Source organism: Macrobrachium rosenbergii, chromosome 16 (assembly GCF_040412425.1).
Source record: "Macrobrachium rosenbergii isolate ZJJX-2024 chromosome 16, ASM4041242v1, whole genome shotgun sequence".
NCBI lineage: Eukaryota > Metazoa > Arthropoda > Malacostraca > Decapoda > Palaemonidae > Macrobrachium > Macrobrachium rosenbergii.
In genome coordinates, this window is record NC_089756.1 from 18,790,733 (window position 1) to 18,814,230 (window position 23,498).

The window sequence follows — 23,498 nt, forward strand, 5'->3', positions numbered from 1 at the left end:
GCTACCAGTTTGTTGATGCAGCACACTGCACCACCAAATCGAAGCGGCCGGCGAGCGAGTTAGCGCAGCGACCCGGGAAATTTGAAAATTAGTGCGGAAACATTGGAAATTACTCTAGCCGAAATTTGTGCCGGATTACTGATTGTTCCGGACTACTGATTGCCGGATTAGTGATGGTCAACCTGTACTGTACAGCTTCACTGTTGACAGTTCTTTTAAACATTGTTTCACTCCCCAACTTGCATTTCTTTTGGCCCTTACTTTTTATCTGTTGCTCCCACTGTCCCCCAGCTAGATGTCTGACTTCATTAGCTTTACCCTGCTCCAATTTGACTTCATTTAAAAAGAAATCCTGCTTTCAAGCCCTTTGAGAGTCAAGAATGAAACCCCATCATTTTTCTTTTTCAGCTACTTGAATATGATATTAGTAATAGAAATAAGCTAAAGCATTCAGCCACTACTGTTGTTAATACCACCAGTTACATATTACATGTATTTATCATTATCCTTAAAGGAGGATTTCTCTTTTCTGTTGTCATTAATCCTTGTAGGGGAATATAAAGGGCATTTGCTGTATCCTGTTTCCTAAAACTGGATTTCTCTCTGTGAAGTAATGGTTATGTGAGAGACTCCAGGGGAGAAGGAATCTAGGTTGGAGGGAGTCCCAGAGTGGACTGACCACTGAAGTAAGGAGTAATAGAGAGGGGTTGGCAGGGATGCCAGGGCATCTGGTATACCATGTGGTACATGGCTAAAACAATAAAGGAAGTAGGAGAGCAATGTTTGGATGACCTGAAGGAATTGGCACAGTTCAGACTTTTGTGGTAGGAAACTATTGAGGCCCTATGCATTCCATGGTATGTAGCAGGAATTGACTCTCACATAGCTGTCCACCTTTTACCCCGGCCCCCCGTGATGTTATAGAGTACCATTAATAAAAACCAAGCATTAGAAAACAGACTGAAGTAAGGAAATACCTGCAGTAAGGATGGTTTTGGAAAGAAAAACCAGTTGTTAGTATCACAAAAAGTAGCTTTTGATTTTAGATTTGACAACAAAACACATGTCTGGTTACCTGAGTTTTCATTACAGCTTTGGATTTTAAATATATTTAGATATACTGTGACAACAAAACATTTGGTTTGCAAAATATCAGAGGTAAATTTTTCACATCCTTATCATTTGAAAACTTAACAGCTTGGTTGCCATAAACATTTGATTACCTTCGGAGAGCAGAAACAAATGTTGAATGAAAAATAGAACTAACCAAAGTAAAAAGAAAAAAGTGCAGAAAGGAATTTGTAGACTAGCCTTGTAAGTAAATTGTCAATTTGAAGAGGTACTATAGAAGTCTTTAACAAAGTATTCTGTAGTGTTTGGTTCTATGTTCATCACCAATAGGATATTTAATATTATTATTATTATTATTATTATTATTGGCAACTAGAATAACAGGCCTTTATTGAATAAGGGAATTCTGGCATCACTTTTTTCATACGCACATCATTTCAGCTAAATGACCTTGACATTTGCCAGTACAGTAGTTACCGTGTTTTGTGTATCTGAGTTAGTCATAAATCACATTGATTCTTTTAATAGAATTTTACAGAATGGTAGAATTTAATAATTAAACTTTTGTCATAAGTATTGGAATATGGCTACTGCACATCTAAGCAGTTAGAATATGAGATAACCTTGAACTGTGTGAATGGTGGCCATAGCTTTTAGCTATCAAATCATTTTCTGTATACAGTAATTAAGATTTTTCAAGTTAATTACACTGCTGATTGATAAGTCTGTTAGGCAGTGGTTGGTGGTACCTGAGATAATTTAAATCTCATACTTTAAAGAACAAGGCTAAGGATTTTAAACCTAAATCTAGAATGTTGTTGGGTGACTCTCTAAACTAATGATATGGTTAAACGTCATTATATTCAGACATGGAACATTTTATAGAAGATTTTTAAGGCTAACAACAAACTACAGCCTGAAAAACATTTATTATCTGTGGACACATTAAAATCCCCATAGATGGGTAGTGCCATCAGTGCCCCTTATGCGGTGCACTGTAAGCATTACATAAGATTCTCTGTAGTGTCCCTTTGGCCTTTAGCTGCAACTTTTCAGCCCTTTTACTGCACCTCTGTTCATATTATCTTTCTTCTATCTTACTTTCTTCCCTCTTCTAACAATTGTTTCATAGTGCAACTCCAAGGTTTTCCTCCTGCTACACCTGTAAAACCTTCTTTACCTCAATTTGCCTTTCAGTGCTGAATAACCTTATAGGTTGCCGTGCTTGGCCTTTAGCCTAAATTTTATATTCCAATTCCGCACATTAAGATGTCTGTTCACTCCCCTAACTTATGGTTTTGAAACACTACTGTTTGCCTTGTACAGCAGATTTTAGGCAGTACTGAAGATTCTTGGAAGCATTCCTTCAACCCTGAGTTTCATTGATCCTGCTTTTTATTTTTCATCCGTTTCTGTTTTGTGGCAGACTCCCTCAACTTTTCTGCTTCAGATATGTCCCTCACTTAAAAACCAGATCCTTCAAGTCAACCATATGTGAGTTCAGAGGCTTAACTTGGTGTGGCTAAAGTGTTCTGTAATAATAATAATAATAATAATAATAATAATAATAATAATAATAATAATAATAATAATAAATTTATATCCTCCAGATGAATCAAATGATCCTGTTTGGACATCCGCCATCACATTGCCTTGATTCCAGCATAACAACGAGAGAAGTTTTTGTAACAATGTGTGACATGAACTCCCCAACTCAGAAATGGAAGTGGAGTTATGTCAATGCAGATAGACTTCGAAATTATGATTTTCTGGATCCAAAGCCATAGTTTATCTGATATGTAATAGTCCTTACTAGGTCCACCCCAGAAAAATTTTGTACATACAGATGCACAGGTGATAGTTTATTTTCAGAAGTGCTTCTGAAAGAACTGTACATAAAGCTCACTTTTTCCTAACTGTTATTGTTTTAATTTGTTTATATTTTAATATTAAATTAATTTTTTACATCTCAAGACTTTGTGCTATATTTTTGATAAGCAACAATTTTACTGTGAATATTCATGAATTATGGTCTTTCAAAAGATCATTGCTGTGAAAAGGAGCAAAGCTGTGGGTGCCAGGTTTGTTTATCAGTAATCATTACAATATAATTGCTCATTCATTGCCAAGAGTAGAGTAGGTAAGCTCATCATATAGACTCTTAATGTATGTATACATCATTGCTTTATAAAACAGGCGTCAAACTTACTTTCTTCAATGCTGTAACACTTTAGCTTGAACAGAAAATATGTTTGGGCATTTTTTCGTTGTTGCAGTTGTAGCATAAATCTTCCAATGGAGGCCCATTTAAAATTCAGATTCAGTAATTTCATGTTAGCCCCTTCTCATCGCATGTAGTCCATACATGCATTTCCAGATTTCCAGATTTTATTAATGATGGAACACTACATAAGAAGGGTGTTTGATACTTTCAGTTCATTTGATCTACTTAGAACCTGTTTTGGAATCATTACACATTCCGTATGCATTTTACCAGGATAGTAATATAGCCATATTTTTCTAGAGGAGATAGGCTACGGTATTTTCTTTCTGATCCATATCATCTACTTCATAATGAACTTAGGCAAAATAATATACTGTAGCTGTGTTATTCATGCTGTCATAAATCTCAAAATATTTTTTCCATGATTTTGCTTTGCTGTGATTTATTTTTGTTAATTTTGATATGATTTCAGGGTATTGTTGTGAGTGACTTGAATAAAATACATTATGGATAAATACTTAGATATCAATTACCTCATAATTTGTGTATGTAGAAAATGTATTGTCATTTGAATTTTTTGAAACTGCTTTTTAATGGAAATAGTTCTGCTAAAAGTTTAGAAATTTATTTCATGCATCTTGGGTAATGGGATTACATGTACATGTACTACTTTGTTTTTCACATAGGCAGTATAGCTTTATAATAGGCAGTATAGCTTCATAATCATTAAATGAATAATGGCTGTTTTGGGTAAGGAAACATCACATATTACACATGTATAGTCAGTTTAACAAAATTAATGTACCTGAATTAATTGGTATTTTTTCCATTATTGTAAACCATATACAGTGTTATTTCTGTTATCTGTTTTCTCAGAGAGAACTTCTCTCCACTTTTAATACTTAGACAGACTAAAGTCAAAGAAATAATATCTGTAATTTGATCAATGAAAAGTTACATGTGCTTAATCTCTAGTTGGGATGGCTGTTTTTAATGAGCCTTTCCAGCTGTTTCTAAGATGTGTCCTACTTTCATCAATTCCTTTGTCTCTCATGTCTTCATGATTAGTCTCCTATTAGGCCTTCCTCTTCTTTGTGCTACTAGCACTTCCATTTCTGTAATCTCTCCTGCAACATGTCACTCATCAACTTCCCTCCTCATCAGGTGTCCAAACCATTTCAGTCTTGACTCTTGAGGCTTTCTTTGACACTTCAGTGACTTTTGCTGATCCCATGATGCATTCATTGCATATCCTGTCTCATCTTGTCACTCCATTCATCCATCTAAGAATCCCCATATTTGCACATAAAATATAGCATATCGTACCACCATCTTGAGTACTCTGCCCCCCAGACTAATAGGGATTTTCTTGTCACAGTGTATGCCAGATATCCCCCCCTTCAATTATTCTATGGTTAACCCCTATATCCTTTTCATCCACTGCATCTTCTATCAAGTCTAGATATTGTAATGTTTTCTTGATTTTCACTTCTCCCCAGCTCAGTTGTATCTCACAGGTCATTTTCTCATTACAGTACTGTTATGCCATGTTGTTACTGTTAATAATTTTGTTTTTGTGTCGTGAAGTGTATGCGACAACTCCCTTTTAGTTATACTCCATCATAGCTAAAATTTTCAGTACTGTTTATTGGGGTATATTACAGTATATCTGTACTTCTCTAAGGGCATGGTGTAAATCATAATGATGTAGACAAAGATAATTTAACCAATGTAAAGTACTGTACAGTGTTAGGGTGTGTTTTGCAATACTGTACATATAATTCAAATATAGATTCATGGTGCAAAGATATACTATTAGAATTCAGTTTAGAGTACAATTCTCAAGAAGTTGTTTCTTTGTAATGCAGGACATATGACTGAAGTGAAGTTGTTCTTTATACTATGATGTACACTACTGTATTCGTGATGTTTATCATTAATCACCTTTCTTCATCTAGAACAGGTAAGTGATATCAATCTTTTCAAGTCATGAAATCTTACAGATATTCATTTACATTCTAACCTATTTTTTCCCATTACCTTAGTTTAGTATGAATGTGATAATTCCTGTAGTGGTTTCGGGTAAATTGGTTCGTTGATGATGATGGAGATATTTCTGTTATCAAAACTTACACACTGGATTTCATTGTTATGACCACTTGGCCTTCTGTAACTGAATTTTATATTCAGTGCCTTGAGCAGGATGTAAAATTCAAATGACGAATTATATTTTTCACTCTTTTGTGAGTATTGCAGAGAATTGTCATTAGTAATGAGATTGTATCCTGCATTGAGTCTTGGAAGCTGACTGACAATGGAACACCCAATGTTGGAGGAGAAACTTGGCTCAAGATTGGGCATTTATCTAAATGAAACGTGACAGTAATTTCTGAAATAAGGATACTAACAGTCCAACATAAAAGGGTACTCTTCTCACTCATGAAAAAGCTTTTGTAAATGAGTAGTACCAGAAAACTCTCTTGGCGTGTATGTAATTCATAAACCATATGCGCTAATCCTTGTTGATGTTTAAAATATTGCAATGAAATTATAAAAGCGTTGACAAATTTTTCTTTTTATAAAAGTGTGAAAAGAGACTGATTAAGACAGTTTACTAAGTCTCTAACTGGAATGTGAGCGCCAGATTTATCAGATTATTAGGAATGCCATAAAATATGCTTTCTCTTTATTTCTTTATTAAGTTCTTATTGAAAATTTAGAAAACATTAAGTAAGGAAATCTCCAGCCACTCACAAGGCAAAACTCACAGCATAATGTTTACCCATTATCTCAATGAAAGACTATTGTTATAGATTTACAATAGTATAAATATTACTGTATGGGATTCGGATTGTCCCGTCAAATCAGAACTGAAAAGGAGAGGGATGTGTGTGTATAAACTTACAAAGTCTGTTTTACAGATTTTCTTTGTGTATTCAGATATTGCAGCAAGTAAATTGCATTGTATATCTAAAATGAGAAAGTGCTAATAATTTGAAAGCACAACAGTAAAGACTTTAGACCCTACAAAAGAATAGTGCCCTAGATAATGAGAAACACAAGGCTCTGAGTACTACAGTATATCGCATGAACAAAATTATAAATAAATTTGGATGTGACATATTATTGGTTACTTGAAATTTAGCTTACAGACAGTCCCTGAGTTACGACTGTCTCAGTTTACGGCAGCATTCCAACTTTATGGCACTTGGCTCACAGCAACGTTAACCCGATTTTTCAGCACCATTACCTGGTTTACAGCACTGTAACCCAGTTTTACGGCGCTTAAGCACTGTTTATTCCCATTATAATTATGATGTTCCGTTTTACGGCAATTTTCGGCTTGTGGCATGCTGCCGGGAACAGAACCCCCTCCGTAAGACGGGGACTGCCTGTACATAAAACCTTAAATTCTAATGTAACATGCTCTACCTTATGTTTGTAAGTATTTGTACTTTCTCATCATTCTTCCCAAAAGAAGAGCCAGTAACAGGGAAAACTGAATTCTCGGTTTAAAGAATCGAGAATTCATGGGACAGAAGAGTTGTGCATAACATTCATGAGGTTGATGAATTATCAGAAACAGCCAATGCTTTTATTTTTTCTCAGAACTACTGAAAATTAACTAGAGAATATAGAAATTGGAATAAAAAAGTATCAAAAGTAAATCATCATCAAAGGAAATGTGTGAAATACTGCACACTGCAACAATTTTTTCCCTTTTTGTAGTAGTTATCAGGAACAAAATAAACACATTTGTGAAAATGTTTAAGGCATAGATATTTATACAACTGTGTAACACTAGCTATATTAATTTGTACCATAACCAGTTTGTAACTACGGTACATATGTTTACGGTTTTGTGTTTCAGTTTAAGTTTATATCAGACATAAATATTTTCAAATACAAATCATATATAAATACAGTACCGTAATTTGTAACACCAAAATAACCCATCACATTTTTAACAACTCAGTTACTTAGTACATAGATTATTTACAAGAGCATTTGTAAATGAGAATATTTACAAAATAGACCAACAGGTCCTTCATATATGTACACACAGCACTCAGACAGCGGTCAAAAATTGCGTCCAGTTTCAGCTTGCAAAACATTAAATATGAAGGTCAGTAGAGATGAAATAATATGAAAGAAAAAATAAATTCAGACCAGAATATGAGGTTGTGAGATGCCGTTTTAAATATGCAATGCACGTGGAAGACTAATTTACCTGAAGCCATTTCTGATAAATATTGTCCTTTTTTTAACATATGTATTCAAATTATGACAATTTGCAGTGCCAAAAAATTACTCATTAGGCTACAGTTTTCATTGCTCAAGTGGAACTAAACCCCGGATGTTGGTTCACATTTTGCAGTAATTAAAAAATATACCATTTGTGTCATTATTTCCTAAAAGAACCATGAATGTTAGTTCACGCATTTTGCAATAACTTTAAAAATATAAAATATTCTAATTTTCCAGTGAAACTTCAAAACAGACTTACAACTTGCAAGTTTTTTCGATTATAAAACCCCCAAAGACAGCTTCATAATTTACAATATGTTCAATTTTTTTTCCTCATTCCAATGAAAATCCCAAAATGTTGATTCACAGTTTACAATTTTTCAATGAAATGGCATTATTTTCATTTTCCAGTGAAACAATTTCCCAAAGACAAGTTCACACTTTAAATTTTTTTCATATTAACTATAGTCGAGCCAAACGAAAGTGGCGCTTGAGAGACTGAATGTATCGTGGCGAAATCTAAAGAGTTCGTTCATTTTACCTGGAGAGCGCGGTTTAGAGAAGTCATGAAATTGAAGATGCATTAAGGTCTTAAAGCTGGGCGGGCTCCGTCAGTCATAATCCCGGATATATTTTCCTTTTAAACTTTTTTTTTCCAGGTGGTCAGTAGAAAACAAATAGGAACCTTGGAAGAATTATGATCCCAGGTCAATCAGAGCCTCACAGGGAGCGCTTTAATAGATTATAAGTGTTTTCTTCCTTCAAAAATACATTTATCCTTAATGTCTTCTGTATAGGATTGTTTCTCCCTCTTTAATTGTGTGTATATATATATATATATATATATATATATATATATATATATATATATATATATATATGTGTGTGTGTGTGTGTGTGTGTGTGTGTGTGTGTGTGTGTGTATAGTACACATGTATAAATACACCCACATAAAACTGCCCATTGACTTGGTATTGGAATACCTTAAAGATGAATTGCATAAACTTTATTTTCAATGAGGAATATTTTAAACAAACGTTTGGTATAGCAATGGGAAACCCACCTTCGCCTGTTCTTTCAAATTTATATATGGAATTTTTTGAATGCCTGTACATCCCCAAGATTTTCCATTTTCCTGTAACATGGTACTGTTATATTGATGATATTTCAGCCATCATACCCAAAGATTTGGATGTAAATACCATATTGGCTCAAACTCGAGGGAACCTTTTAATTGTAAATGTAGTATTTATTTATATGAAAAGAAAAATAATTTGACATGTGGCTAAGATTTAGATATCAGCCCCTCTCAGACAAGAACAAGATTAATTTTTTTTTTTTCGTCTGACACACTAAATCAGTTAATCCGCAGGTAATAAGATGGTCAGATTGTTCGTTCGTATCCTCACTGACCGGTCTTTAATGTCTTTGATGTCGATACGATGCATTGGACGGAGACCTTCTCTCACGCGCCACTTTCGTTTGGCCCGACTAAAGCAATCTTCTTCTGAAGGTCTATCATTTTAATGAAATCATATTACGTCAGCATATCCTTGCAATAACAGTACTTTCTTACGATATCATCAACAATGCAGTGACTTTGGTTTCCGTACTTATTCACTCGAGATACATCTGACGTAAGCTCGTATTTGCCACCATGGTATTTCAGCGTGGACTCCATAACGGCACCTCCTGAAAATCATTGTGAGTAATAAATCACCTTGTGAGGACCTTTACTGAATTATTTTTATTTCGTAGGTGAACAAATAGAAATATTTATACAGTATTTACTTCAAAGGTGTAAAGATATAGGTATCCTATTTTAGGTATAGCCTACAGATAAAGAAATGTAACAAAGCTGTTCTAAAGAAACTGTTATGCAGAAATTCTTGAAAAAAAACATTGTAACAGACAATTTATTTCAATATTTTGAGGTAAAATGTGGATTGGTTGTCCTTATATTTGTTCAAAAGATGACGAACAAGCCCTTAAAAGGAAATGCCCTGATGTAAAAAGACAAGATTTATAAATAAGATATTGATGTGTGAAATGCATTGTTCAACTATGTTGTGCGGCAAGCCGCAATACGGCAACCGTAACGAAGGCGTTTCAAAGACTTTCCCCTACTGGTATCACTACTAAGTCACCCACTGTTTTTGAGCAACGCTTGAGATGTCAGCTTAAGACAAGTAATTTGAGATCAGAAATAGGAGCATTTTAGGGCAAAAGAAAGGACTTTAAAAATAAGGCCAAGTTAATTAAACATTGGAGGTCAAGGAATTGCCGGACTCACACATTGGCGATTCAAGGACGCGCAATTATAATGGGTGGTTTTGCAAAAATCGCATCACTTGTGGGTCCGGGGCCGCCAGAAAAAAAAAATTGTCAGCGACTCGGTCACACATAATAAAAGTTATGTGATTCAAGGACACACAATGTGTAACTGCTGAAATTTTTCTAATTACGACATCATTACTCTGGAATTACGACCAAATCGCCAACGATCCTCATGAATCGTTACCGCGTCGCCGAGTTTGGCGATCTGCACCAAGTAAACAGTTGAAGCGGTCGGACCGCATATAATATGCTTTAGACAGTTGAACGCATCCGCATAATTACATCGTAATGTCGTCGTAACTAATTAATTTTCAGCAGTTACGCTTTGTGCGTCCTTGAATCGCCAATGTATGAATCCGGCATAAATTAAGTAAATATTTTGAAAACTAGTCCTATTGAAATCAAACGAAGTTTATAAAAAGAAACCATCATATGGTGAAAGACTATTTTTGGATAAGATAAAAAGAGGTTGACCCTTAAATGCAGAAAGCATAAACGAAAGGAAGAGAAACATTAAGAATATACAAGTTATATAAAAAAAGAATGGGAAAATCGAATGCTAAAACAACTAATAACAAGGCAAACTAATGATAAGAACAAGAATTGACACTACAAGCAGAACTGGAAAGGAAAAGACAAAAGACACGAGACTGTACAAGAATGTAATATTTATGTTAATGTCAAAAAAACTTATTTCTGTAGCAGCTATATGTAAGAAAAAAAATGCTTTAATAAACGAAAACAACAGAAACAAGAAAAGTTTTTTTTTTTTATATTAGAAGCTGAAAGATACTCATCCTCGCATTCTGCAGTTCATGCAACACACCGTTTCCATAAATAGGACAGCAAATTTCTTGTGTTTACAGAATACGATTAATTTTAACTTTTTTTATAACATGGCTGAATCTATAGACACTTACACTATAGTATTTCCCCTGTCAAGAATACGAGATATTTCCAAAACTATGAATGTGTACAAACTCGCCTGGTTTAGTAACGAAAGTAACCAAATAAGTTGTGGCTATAGTATCTAGCTTTTCGGGAGTGGTTGCGTTTCTTGCAGTCCCTATTCGCCCAAGTAGTACCTGAAATAGAAATAGTAATACTATATTTATTCTGCAATTTATTTAAAGTTCTCTTTACTCTCTACAAAGCCCATAAAGACTAGCAGGGAAATAATGATCATCAGAAAAATCATCCATATACTTTTTCATCATTATTTTCGTCTTGTCATGGACACCGACGTACTTAAAAACATCAGCACTCATGCTTGAGAGAGCTACCATCACGGAGAAGTTTTATTTTTTGTTACGGACTAAATACAATAGAGTGTCCGTGTCGGTTTGTTTTGAATTAAACACAAGTGGTGTAGGCCTCTGTTATCTGGTGGTGTCATATAGCCTAAGTGTTACTGCCCATTTAAGAAGCTGTCTAGAAAGGTCCTAGTCTTCACTGCCAGACAGTAAGTGCCGGTCAGTCTACTAGTATTTCCTTCTGGGAGTAGCCCTAACCTTTCTTCAAGTTCATCGTCGAGGGTTTGTACTGACCTAGGTAGGGTATTGTATTTTGTTGAATAGGCCCAGTAAAATGTCAGGTAAAACTACGCAGCAGCTCAGCACTGGGTATTTAATGGTAATTAACCTCACATTGTCTATCCAACATGGTTGGGGACCCTTTTAGGAACGCAGGGATTTAGGTACCGGAAAACTTTGGGAGAAGACCGGATTGCCCAATGTTGTTGTTGTTTTGGAATGATTCTGCGCATGCGCAAGTCATTAGGGAGCTATATGTTCAAGAAGGGATTGCCTAAGGAAACCTATTATAAAAGGAACTCTACTAATCTAACGTACCCAAACCTAGCCTAACCTGGCAGGCCGTGTTACTTAGCCACTGCCCTCACGACCCATTGGTGAAGGAAACTCCACTTTTTACTAAAAGCTCCCCTATAACACTACACATGCTCGATAACATTCAATAACATATCAGTTCTGAGGTTAATTACAGTCGACCTACAAAAAATAACAGTAAATTCTTGATAAGCAACCAAAATACTATGGGAAAAATCAATTTCCAAAGTAATAACCCATGCGGAGCTGTTACATAGTTCTACCAAATGTCATGTTTTGTACCTTATAGTAGGTCTGTAACATTTGTAGTATGGTAGCGGTTGTTTTGCTTGTGTGTATGTGTGTGTGTGTGTGTGAGCATGCTCGAGAGCACATTAAACTACCTAACCTAGGTCATTTAATCGTAACACCTAGTCTTACAAGGGAGTCTGGTCTCCTTGACCATAAATATGGTTGCCACCAGGGATTTTGCATCATAACTAAATACTGGGATATATTATGTATTTGTACTTTAATACCAGGTATCAATGTTGGAGTTTTTTGCTTTGTTTGAAGGTCTCCTAGATATGTCTAGTAATAAAAACATACGAAAAAATAAATCGCAAATTTACGGTTTCCTTCTTCTTCTTCTTTCAATCTTATCAATTCCACTGTCTAGCAGGGTCGGCCGCTCGAGTCAACCTCCTCCATCTATTTCTGTTCCTTGCATCTGCTTCCCCTAGTCCCACCTCACCCATATCCCTCCTCACCACATCCATCTGTCTGATCCGCTGACACCCCACACTCCTCCTCTGCATCACTGGCATGTTCTTAGCTCTCTTGATTGGTTCCACCTCTCCTCTTATTACATGACCATAGTATCTAAGACGAGCTTTCCTAGCCTTCTCCTTTACGTTACATATGCCACACATTCTTCTTATGTCTTGGCTCTCCCTTCTTTCCAGTAGTGATATTCCAGCAATCCATCTCACTATCCTCATCTCGGTTCTTTTCAACAGTCCCTCCTCTTTCCTCTTAAGTGCCAAAGTTTATGCCCAATATAATAGTACAGGCCGTAATGACATTTTCGTGTCTAAAACAACTCCAGTTACTTCCCTCCATTTTCGCCATGCTTCTTTCACTCTCTGTCTCACTGCTTTCTCAGTACCTCCCTCCTCTGCTGTTATTAATCCCAAGTAGGTAAACTCATCATTCTGTTTTAGCACTGTACCATCTTCCACTTGAATGTTTACTTCTTCATGTCCCTCTTTACTACTAACCATTAGCTCTGTCTTTCCAGTGTTCACTTTCAATCGTTTCTTTTCTAGGGCCCCTTTCCATGCTAAAAACCTTTCTTGCAGTTCGTCGTCTGTGTCTGCTATAATGACTAAATCATCAGCAAACATCAGTTCCCACAGTTCATCGTTGCAAATTTACGGTTTCCGATGTTCTAAAATCTTTGAGCTTGTTTCCACGTTCTTGCCCGTGGGGTTGATATTAAACACGACATTCATGAGAGCAGGCTTGATAGTCCTGTAAAAACTTACCTGGGATTGTAATAATCAAGGTTAGCTAAATATTTACCTTAAAAATGAATGTCATATTTATCAAATCAGAAAACCGAAAGCCATATTCTCAGTCAAAATTTTAAGCTAACTAACAGCCGATGCCGAAACTGGAAGTCTTCCCGATATTAAGAAATGCCCATAAAACTGCCATAACTTAAGATGTTATCGTAAAGCAGATTCAGTTCTTATTGCAAAGAATTACCATTAATTTATATATCTGATGGGTATTTAGGTTAGTTACTATCGTATCGAGATAAGTAATCATTTCATCAGCAAAGAAGGAAAGCTGATAATGTAACCATTACTTTTATCGACAAAATAGGCTGCTTTAGGTTATGTAATACTAGGTTGGTTCATTCGTACTCATTGATAACCCTGGCTGTTTTGATGCCAGTTGACAAATCACTTGATCAGTCAGTTACCGGCATTAGTGAAGCAGTTGCCACCCAGACGGCTAGTGGTGTGTAGTCAGGCTAGACAGTTTTAACTGTCTTACTGAGGGGAAAAAAATTAAAAATCCATCTGTTCTAAAAACTAGAAAATAAAGTTAATATAGGATGATTTATGAAAATTTCAAGATTTGTTCATAGCAATTACTAAAGGACTTGATGGGGTGAAAGCCATTGGCTTGGGTTCAGTGTCCTAGATACGTATAGGTGGTGGGTTTGATCCGGTATCAAGATTGGTTGGTTTAGATTAAGGTGGCTTATACCATCTCATTCCCATGCCTAAAGGCAGCTTGCAATCATGGTAAATTAACTGACTGCTTTATGGTCACTAAAACTAGCGTCGCACCAATTATGGTAAAGTATCAAAGGTTATAAGAGGCCTGGTGCAGACCTCCAAAATCCGCCAACCAACAGACATTATCTTCCGAAGTATTACAATGACTGCCATCAGTATTGCCTTGCCCCAAAGGTTTCTGTACCTACCAATGTAATCAGACAGACATACTGTGCAGCTGCATTATTCAGGCATACACAGTACACTTACCTCATGCAGACAAATGAAGACATTCGCAACAGCGCTGTTGTTTGCCTAAATTCCAAGTGGAATTTTCCCAGGCATCATTTCTCTTAACACATTTTTTATGAGTACATTTAAGACAACCGATAAAATAATACGTTTATAAAACAGGGTTTAATGTTTATACTGTTAGATTTTGGTGTTTATATGGTTGGATTATGATGCAGAAGGGGCGAATTGTATGTTTCTTACCCGGTCCAGCGACAGCTGAATGCATTCGGGAAAAATCTGCAAAGACTCATTGATGTCATTTACAGTTGCCTTTGCTGCCTCCCAGAGGTGAGGATCGTTTGGGTCGGCTACCGTCGAATCCTCACATGCACAGTAGTGGTCGGGAACGCCGGCATCTTCACAAGTCCTGCTCCTTGGTATTTCCTTGAACAAACTAATAGCAAAGGGTGTTTTCGTCTTGCTGCAGGGACAAAAGGATAGTAATTTTAAAGGTATATATTTACTAATTTGAGTTAAAAACAAAATTACAAGATAACTTTATACAGAAAGAATTCATAATGAGGCTATAGCTTTAATTTAGCACCCCAGATGGGGAAAAAAGTTAAGCATATCTTAGTTTAACCAGACCACTGAGCTGATTAACAGCTCTCCTAGGGCTGGCCCGAAGGATTAGATTTATTTTACGTGGCTAAGAACCAACTGGTTACCTAGCAACGGGACCTACAGCTTATTGTGGAATCCGAACCACATTATGACGAGAAATGGATTTCTGTCACCAGAAATAAGTTCCCAGATGGGAAAGAAGCAAGAATTGCGTATAAGAAAAGAAATGGTTAAAAAATAGGCTGGGGTTGAAGGTGCCACCATGGCATGCACATGTGAGGAGTAGGCAAACTCCAAGGATGCTGTCATTGTCAGCTGGGAAAGCTTTCCCGAATAGGCTTATAGGAAGGAAGAAAGGAGTGCATTGCACGTTAATGAAATGATAAGCCTATTAGAGGGGAAAAGGAGATAATTTGAAATACCTTCAGTTGAAGAATGGTTCATAATGAGACTAAATGTAATGAAGCAAAGTGCATTGTGGATAATGAAGTAGTAAGTGTATTAAAGGGGAAAAAAAGATTTAATTTGAAGAGCGCTTGCAGAACTAAACTGAAGATGATGCAGAGGCATATGCAAGGGTGGATGAAAAATGCAATCAAGGGCAGAGTTAGAAATAAAAAGAATGTTAATGAAAATTACCATAGAAATTGAACAGTTACCTAAAAAGTAAAAAGTTGCACTTTTGAGCAAGCTCTCCTTTCTGGAAGCAATGTTTTGATTTTACATGAAAATGAAATGGAAAAGATGGAGGCTATTCAGAAGAATGTTTAGTTAGTGTGTGTGTGAATATATAAACAATTCTTTTTGAGCATTGTGTTTATTTTTTTTTTTTTTTTTTTTTTTTTTTTTTTTTTGTAACAGGGAAAACAGGATAAAGGTCACAGCCACATTCATACATAAATTGCTGCCTGTGCATAAACCTTCCACAACATTAGTTGATTTATGCACATACAAAGACGACTCATCAGTACGCTGCAATATTTTCCTACGTCTTGCATACAGTCTCGTGCTTCCTGAGCGATAAGGCCTCTCCTTTCTAATACCTTTTCCACACCATCTATCAGTTCCTCATTGGACGGGTTGGTATCGTCCTCGGCTAGCACTCTACTGGGCCCGCGTTCGAATCTCCGATTGTCCAATGAAGGAATTAGAGAAATTTATTTCTGGTGATAGAAATTCATTTCTCGTCATAATGTGGTTCGGATCCACAATAAGCTGTAGGTCCCGTTGCTAGGTAACCAATTGGTTCTTAGCCACGTAAAATAAATCTAATCCTTCGGGCCAGACCTCTCTAGGAGAGCTGTTAATCAGCTCAGTGGTCTAGTTAAACTAAGGTATACTTATTTTCACACCATCTGTCCAGCACTCTCTTGGTCCTCCTCCTCCTCCTCCTCCTCCTCCTCCTCCTCCCTAAGACTAACAAATTGCTCTCTCTTTTCACCCATTTATCGTCCTACATTCTTCACAACCAGTCTCAAAAATTCAGCCTACATTAACTTTTTATTACTACTGCATACCTCTACCCTCAACCTTTTTTTTTTTTTTGTTACATTGTGCATAATTTGCAAACAATTCATGTGAATGACCTCAAACTTTTTCCATCCATTTACATTCAGCATCCACACTTAATTTCCGTAAAGGAGAGGTGGCTCGGCAATATCCTCATCGATTCTCACCGTGACTTCCAAGGACATTCCAAGTCTTTCATACCTTTTCCATACACCAGCTTCCTTACTTGCTTCACCAATTCTGTGGCTCACCTCTTCCCTTATACTACCATTATCCCTTATACTGACTCCTAAGTACTTACGCAAAGCATAAGTTTCCATTCTTTTGCCATTCACGTTTACATTCATTGCTCAATCCCCATGGTTTCCGCATAGCCTACCCTCGTAACTTTACTCTTGCTCACGTTTGCACTGAATTTTCTGCTCTTGCAAACACTTTCAAGCCATTATAACTACTACTACTACTTGTTTTTGCAGTTTCATTCACTATCCCATATCAGTGCTGAATCACTGGCAAATATCAGCCCTTCCGCATTCCATTCATGACCCATTTTCTTATCCCACAACCTTCCACTTTCATGCATTGCTCTTTATGGACCGCTTACATCACTCCATCCATAAAAATATGAAACAGCCTTGGAGATAACACACCCAGTTCCAGCCCCAGTTTTTCACCAAACTAGACATTCTCCCATGTGCGTGTTCAAACATGGTTCGCTTCTATTATATAAACCATTTATCCCCTTAACATCAGCGTTGAGGTAAGATCAGTGTGTCAGTGATCTGCACATTGCATCTTTCTCGGTATTTTCTAGGTTCATCCTCTCATAACTGTCCCATAACAAGGTCTCGGCCCATCCACCCTTTTCCATGCTTAAACCAAGTTCCTCGTTGGGCGAGTCGGCAGAGTTGTGGGCTAGCACTCGCTAGGCCCGGGTTCGAGTCTCCGGCCGGCTAGTGAAGAATTAAAGGAATTTATTTCTGGTGATAGAAATTCATTTCTCGCTATAATGTGTATCGGATTCCACAATAAGCTGTAGGTCCCATTGCTAAGTAACCAATTGGTTCTTAGCCACGGAAAATAAGTCTGATCCTTCGGGCCAACCCTCTCTAGGAGAGCTGTTAATCAGCTCAGTGGTCTGGTAAAACTAAGGTATACTCGTACTTAACTTTTCATGCTTAAACCTTAACTGTGTGTCCCATATGAATCTCTCTGTAACTTCTCACGCTTTCATGATTTTAAAATCCCACCCCCTCACCTTCCTGGTTTACTGTAGTTCTTACAGTCTCCTCTATGACCTTTACCTTTATATAATTCCTTTGGAGCCTTTTCCTTGCTCACATACACCTTACACACCTTGGTCAGATGTCTTATCCCATCAGTTCCTTCATTCTCATCATTCGCTCTCTTTGTAATTGCTCTCCTTACATCTTTAGGAGTTATTTCACTAAGCATTTTCGAACTCACACTAACCCTTTCCATTCTTGCGTCATTCATCTGTGACTCTCACCCATTTCCCACATTCAAGAAATCTTCCGAATATTCGTCTCATCAACCTATCTGAATTGTTTATATGAATGTGGCAGTGACCTTTGTGTTTTTTTCCTGAAGACAATCCTTGTTTGGTTGAATGTTAAAAGAAATTATATATATATATATATATATATATATATATATATATATATATATATATATATATATATATATATATATATATATATATATATATATATATATATATATATATATATATATATATATGTGTGTGTGTGTATGTATATATGTGTGTGTTTGTGTGTGTGTGTGAAAGTACACTGAATGTGCACATGATTCTTATCTTCACATGTGTGACAAATAAACATACACATCCTTTTAAACATAGTACCATAGTTATATTTATTTTTTACCTTGCTGCTGGATCAGCATATGAACCATCCAGAATATCGCGCAGCGTCGCGTAGACGTCATAGGAAGCCGTTAGCCGCCGGGTGTTAGTCCTGAGATTTTTCATGGCTTCCGGATACCTCTCTTTAAACCATTTAGGAAATGCCATGGTGATGTAAGGCATCCTCTCCTCCAGCATCCCAGCGTAGGTTGATCTGAAGCTCCCCCACCTGAGTCCGTGGTCACTGACGAAGAAGAGAACAGTGTGGTTTAAATACCCTCCTGCCTGCAGCTTCTTCAGGTACTGTAGGGAAGGGTCGTCGGCCATCACTGCTGACGTCAGATAGTCATGCGTGACGGATGCAGTCCAGTAAGTGGCGAAGTAAGGGATATCCCTGAATTCCTCGGCGATCTTGAGCGAGTACTCGTGAATCAGAGAGATGCTGCTCCTGGCTCCTTGGCAGAGCTTCCCGTTGTAGCCTTTTAGACCGGCGCTGTGGCCAATCGTGCTGTCGGAGGCGTAAAAGTAAGGCCTATTGTAATAGTCTGTGGGTTGCTTGCAGAACCCAGCTTTATTGAAATGAAATGTGCTCATCCACGGGGAGTCCTCTGCATTAACGGTGACGTATCCTTTCTTTTCGTAGTCTTTCCATATCAGAGGGCAGTCGTCGTATCTCGTGCTGCTCGCTTTGGTGCATTTGTGACTCTTGAGCTCGTCGTAGGAGATCCCCATGAGGTATGCCGTGAGGTTCGGGTCTGTGTTGTCGGCGACTTTGTTGAAGCCTTGTAAGTCTATGACGTGGAGATTCTCCCTCAGGTACTGGAAGGTCTTGGGCATGTGGCGGCGAAGGTTGCCCCTCGAAACGGCATCGGTGCCCAGGAAGATGACGCTCAGTTGCTCGTCGCTTCGCTCTCCGTGCTTTTCCTAAAGAGTATTGCGAGACTTTGAAACTACTTTGATGATGAATATCTAATAATAATAATAATAATAATAATGCCGGTTTGAACTCAGACCGGCTGTTCTTTGAGAACGGTTCTGTTCTACTGTACCATGTGACCAAGTTCATCAAACAACAGCAAAAAGTTGTTTCAGTACTTCCAGAAAGACTGTTTAGACTAAAAGCAGTGCAGAATATTTCAGTATAAATTACTTACGTAATACAGCAAGTATGATCAGTGTTCGTTTACTTACGTTACGAGTTAATCAAGTTAAAACTCAAAATACAAGCACATAATATAGTTATTTGTAGAGCCGAATTTAGCTCTCTTCACGAAACCTGTTCGGTAACTGATGTTGTCTGCCGAGTTGAAATTCTTAAATACTGCCACTGTCCGTGTACCATTGGCTTTCACAATCATGGTTTTATATTCCTTACGATGAGGGAACACATAAGCGCATTAGAAACTTACCTTAAAAGCTTTCCTTTTCTGCGTGGCCCTTCGTGGCTGTATGAAAAAATGCGCGTTGTTATAAAATGCAGTGTTATTTCGACGCTTGTCAACGCAGGTCACTAAAATGCCGTCCTCCGGAATGGGTGTCTCTTTCTTCGTGATGGGAATCTTCGTCTTGATTCTGCAGATTGGAAAAGTGGATTTTAGTATTCCAAAGGGTGACAGGGAGTGCTTCATACGCCAGACACAGTCTTGGACTTGCCAAAATTGAAGCCGAGCTTGTTCTTGTTTGTTTGACGTCGTTCGTTTTCTCAAATATGCGCGACTTCAGTTTGACCAGCACTATAGACGTACAATTTTGGTTTATTCAAGGTCTTTCTTGGATTCATCGTTATAAAGTTTAGCGCAAAGATGGTAGCCTATGCAGAAAAAGGAACACCAAGTGGCGTTGCTTAAGCTAATCGGAATCTGAGCTAAGATCATTTTTTTTTATCCTACCTTAAGTCTAGAAAATTTCTGATAGTACCATGCACTTATGACATTCACTATGGTGGATGTAGTCTTCCAAAGTAGCACATATGTTTAAATATTAGGCTTAGTGTACTAATGTTTTGATCTTGAATTTTCTTTCTAAACCTTATTTTGTTGTGTTTTCCCACTGCAAATCTGCATACACACGGAAATTAAACATGCTTTTGGTTATGTTGATAAATAACCGTATAAAGGGAAATTTTTTCTGTGAGGAAGTCTGTAGTCGCCATTATTGTCTCTTTGCTTAGCCCTAGCTGTTCAAATATTTTGTTTTCTTATTATATTTATTGAGGCGTTACATTCCTTCTGTAAAGGCCATGGCGTGTTAAAAACTGCAGTGAGGTTTTATGCAGTACTTCATATAACATCATCTGGCAGTGAATAATTTCAAGTAACAATGCTGTGCACATAAAATAACTCGCTACCCAATAGCAACATTTATAAAGTTAGGAAAAATCACACATCAGAACATAATTATGCTTACCCGCTTTTCGCATGTATATTTTCCCGCTCCACAGATTGATTCACATTGATTTATAAAGAGCCGTTACATAGGTGCATTCATGGAACCACTTGGAGTAGCATTCGTCGAAATCTTTTAGCGAATCCATGACCTTGTTGACTTAGAGTAGGGGATATTAGATAGATGCATCACGTCACGCAAACGTTTGTTACAGAGGAAATGTCTTTGCTCGTCTGTATACAGCCCACAACAATTGCAGTGTTTGCAGTTGTTCTCATCCCCTGGTTGAGCAATGTACTCATTACCCACAGAGTCCACGGGAGTAGGTTTATCACAAAACCTGAGTTTGTCGAACTCTTCAGCAAAATGACCCTTGCTATTTTCCCGCAAAACTAAAATAGCTGAGTGTAGGCTATGCCCACCCTCAAAGCTGCAACATGGTTTCCAAATATCAGATTTGAGATGTCAGTACGGAATTGTAAATTGAGAATGAAAACTGAATGTATATTTATTCACAGGTGGCAATTTTTGGTGTCAGAATTATTCATCAGTGGTAGGGGTTTATTAATCTCTCTCTCTCTCTCTCTCTCTCTCTCTCTCTCTCTATATATATATATATATATATATATATATATATATATATACATATATATCTATATATATAATTATATATATACAGTATGTTTATATACGTATGTATATATATATATATATATATATATATATATATATATATATATATATATATATGTATACATATATATGAATTTTAATCACATCACCGAGATTCATATACAAGCATTAAGTTAAAATGTTGTTTAATATCCAATTCGCTCTACCACGGAAATAATATATGCATATGTATGTTTACCGAAAGGGAATTACAGTTGATAAGAAGTTCGTCGTCTCACGGGCGTGGGCTAAGGCGTCCACTGAACGTCATGTGTTCTCGTGTTCGGTGGTTCGATCCCCTCGGTAAACGTATATATACATATGTTATTTCGTATATATATATATATATATATATATATATATATATATATATATATATATATATATATATATATATATATATATATATATATATATATATATATATATATATATAATTTATTGTGTGTTGATCGTAGTTTGTAGATTATTCCAACCATAATCCGAAAGATTCCATCATATGCTAATTCCATTCTCTCTCTCTCTCTCTCTCTCTCTCTCTCTCTCTCTCTCTCTCTCTCTCTCTCTCTCTCTGTACTTACTTCCACTGGCTATCGCATTTTCTGTTATATTTGCCAGGCTGCTGCTGTTTCCGTTCCACGCCCTCGTAGTAACAGTAGACCTCTTTCTTGGGCACCTTGTAATCGGACAGCCTCTCTTCGTAATAGAGCAGGGACAAACCAGAGTCCTCCGTCAGCGGCCGGTTCTTAGAGCACACTAGCTAGGAGGAGAATCGTAAGACCTGAGTTGCTTTTGTATTGTAAAGCATTCTTGGATATTGTAAGAATCAAGATGAAAGAAAAAGTAATTGGTATTTTTCACTGTTAACGCACTATAAAGCTCTCCTGGACACTATTAGAATCAAGACTTACGAGGAAATAATAATTATTTTTAACCTGTTAAAGCACGGGAAAGGTGTTCTGGATACTGTTAGAATTAAGACTGACGAGAAAGTAATTGTTACTTTTAACCCTTCCGCTTACCGATGACGTATATGGACGTCATCCAGATTTTAAGTCCTTCGCTTACCGATGACGGATATGAACGTCATCCAGATTTTAAGTCCTTCACCTACCGATGATGGATATGAACGTCATCCAGATTTTAAGTCCTTCGTTTACTGGTGAGGTATATGAACGTCATCCAAATTTAAGTCCTTCGCTAACCAATGACGTATATGAGCACCATCCAAATTTTAAGTCCTTCACTTACCGATGATGTATATAAACGCCATCCAGATTTTAAGTCCTTCGCTCACTGATGACGTATATGAACGTCATCCAAATTTAAGTTCTTCGCTTACCGATGACATATATGAACGTCATCCAAATTTTAAGTCCTTCGCTTACCGGTGACGTATATAAACGTTATTCAAATTTAAGTCCTTCGCTCACTGATAACATATATGAACGTCATCTAAATTTTAAGTCCTTCGGTTACCGCTGATGTATATGAACGTCATCTAAATTTAAGTCCTTCATTTACTGATGACGTATATGAAAGTCATCCAAATTTTAAGTCCTTCGCTTACCAATGACGTATATGAACGTCATCCAAATTTAAGTCCTTCGCTTACCAATGACATATATGAACGTCATCCAAATTTTAAGTCCTTCGCTTACCGATAACGTATATAAACATCATCCAAATTTATGTTCTTCGCTCACTGATGACGTATTTAACGTCATTCAAATTTACGTTCTTCGCTCACCGATGACGTATATGAACGTCATCCAAATTTTAAGTCCTTCGCTTACCGGTGACGTATATGAACGTCATCCAAATTTTAAGTCCTTCGCTTACGGATGACGTATATGAACGTCATCCAAATTGTAAGTCGTTCCCTCACCGATGACGTATATGAACGTCATCCAAATTTCAGTCCTTCGCTCACCGATGACGTATACGAACGTCTTCCAAATTTAAGTCCTTCGCTCACCGATGACGTACATGAGCGTCATCCAAATTTTAAGTTCTTCCCTTACCGGTGACGTATATGAACGTCTTTCAGATTTCAGTCCTTTGCTCACTGATGATGTATATGAACGTCATCCAAACTTTAAGACCTTTGTTTACCAATGACGTATATGAACGTCATCCAAATTAAGTCCTTCACTCACTGATGACGTATATGAACGTCATCCAAATTTAAG

The 23,498-nt window shown here is 37.0% G+C and overlaps 3 protein-coding genes across 15 annotated transcripts in view; 2 read left to right on the forward strand and 1 right to left on the reverse strand.

The window, feature by feature from the left end:
- Positions 1-3,810, forward strand: part of LOC136847144 (N-acetylgalactosaminyltransferase 6-like) — a 73,514-nt gene extending 69,704 nt beyond the window's left edge. For all 10 annotated transcript variants that reach the window (XM_067118519.1, XM_067118525.1, XM_067118527.1 and 7 more), the window contains one exon: positions 2,682-3,810. In XM_067118519.1, coding sequence (XP_066974620.1) covers positions 2,682-2,858 — 177 coding nt within the window. In that variant the 3' untranslated portion in view covers positions 2,859-3,810. The remainder of the gene's footprint in view (positions 1-2,681) is intronic.
- Positions 3,811-7,050: 3,240 nt separating this feature from the next.
- The window catches only part of LOC136847143 (uncharacterized), a 44,942-nt gene continuing 28,494 nt past the window's right edge, over positions 7,051-23,498 (reverse strand). For all 4 annotated transcript variants that reach the window (XM_067118515.1, XM_067118517.1, XM_067118516.1 and 1 more), the window contains 6 exons: positions 21,888-22,066; positions 19,659-19,821; positions 18,272-19,173; positions 14,493-14,712; positions 10,866-10,965; positions 7,051-9,235 (listed from right to left, as the gene is read on the reverse strand). In XM_067118515.1, coding sequence (XP_066974616.1) covers positions 9,081-9,235; positions 10,866-10,965; positions 14,493-14,712; positions 18,272-19,173; positions 19,659-19,821; positions 21,888-22,066 — 1,719 coding nt within the window. In that variant the 3' untranslated portion in view covers positions 7,051-9,080. The remainder of the gene's footprint in view (positions 9,236-10,865; positions 10,966-14,492; positions 14,713-18,271; positions 19,174-19,658; positions 19,822-21,887; positions 22,067-23,498) is intronic.
- LOC136847146 (divergent protein kinase domain 2A-like) overlaps positions 11,176-23,498 on the forward strand; it is a 69,297-nt gene continuing 56,974 nt past the window's right edge. The window contains exon 1 of the mRNA XM_067118540.1: positions 11,176-11,342. The gene's annotated coding sequence lies outside the window, so the exon portion shown is untranslated. The remainder of the gene's footprint in view (positions 11,343-23,498) is intronic.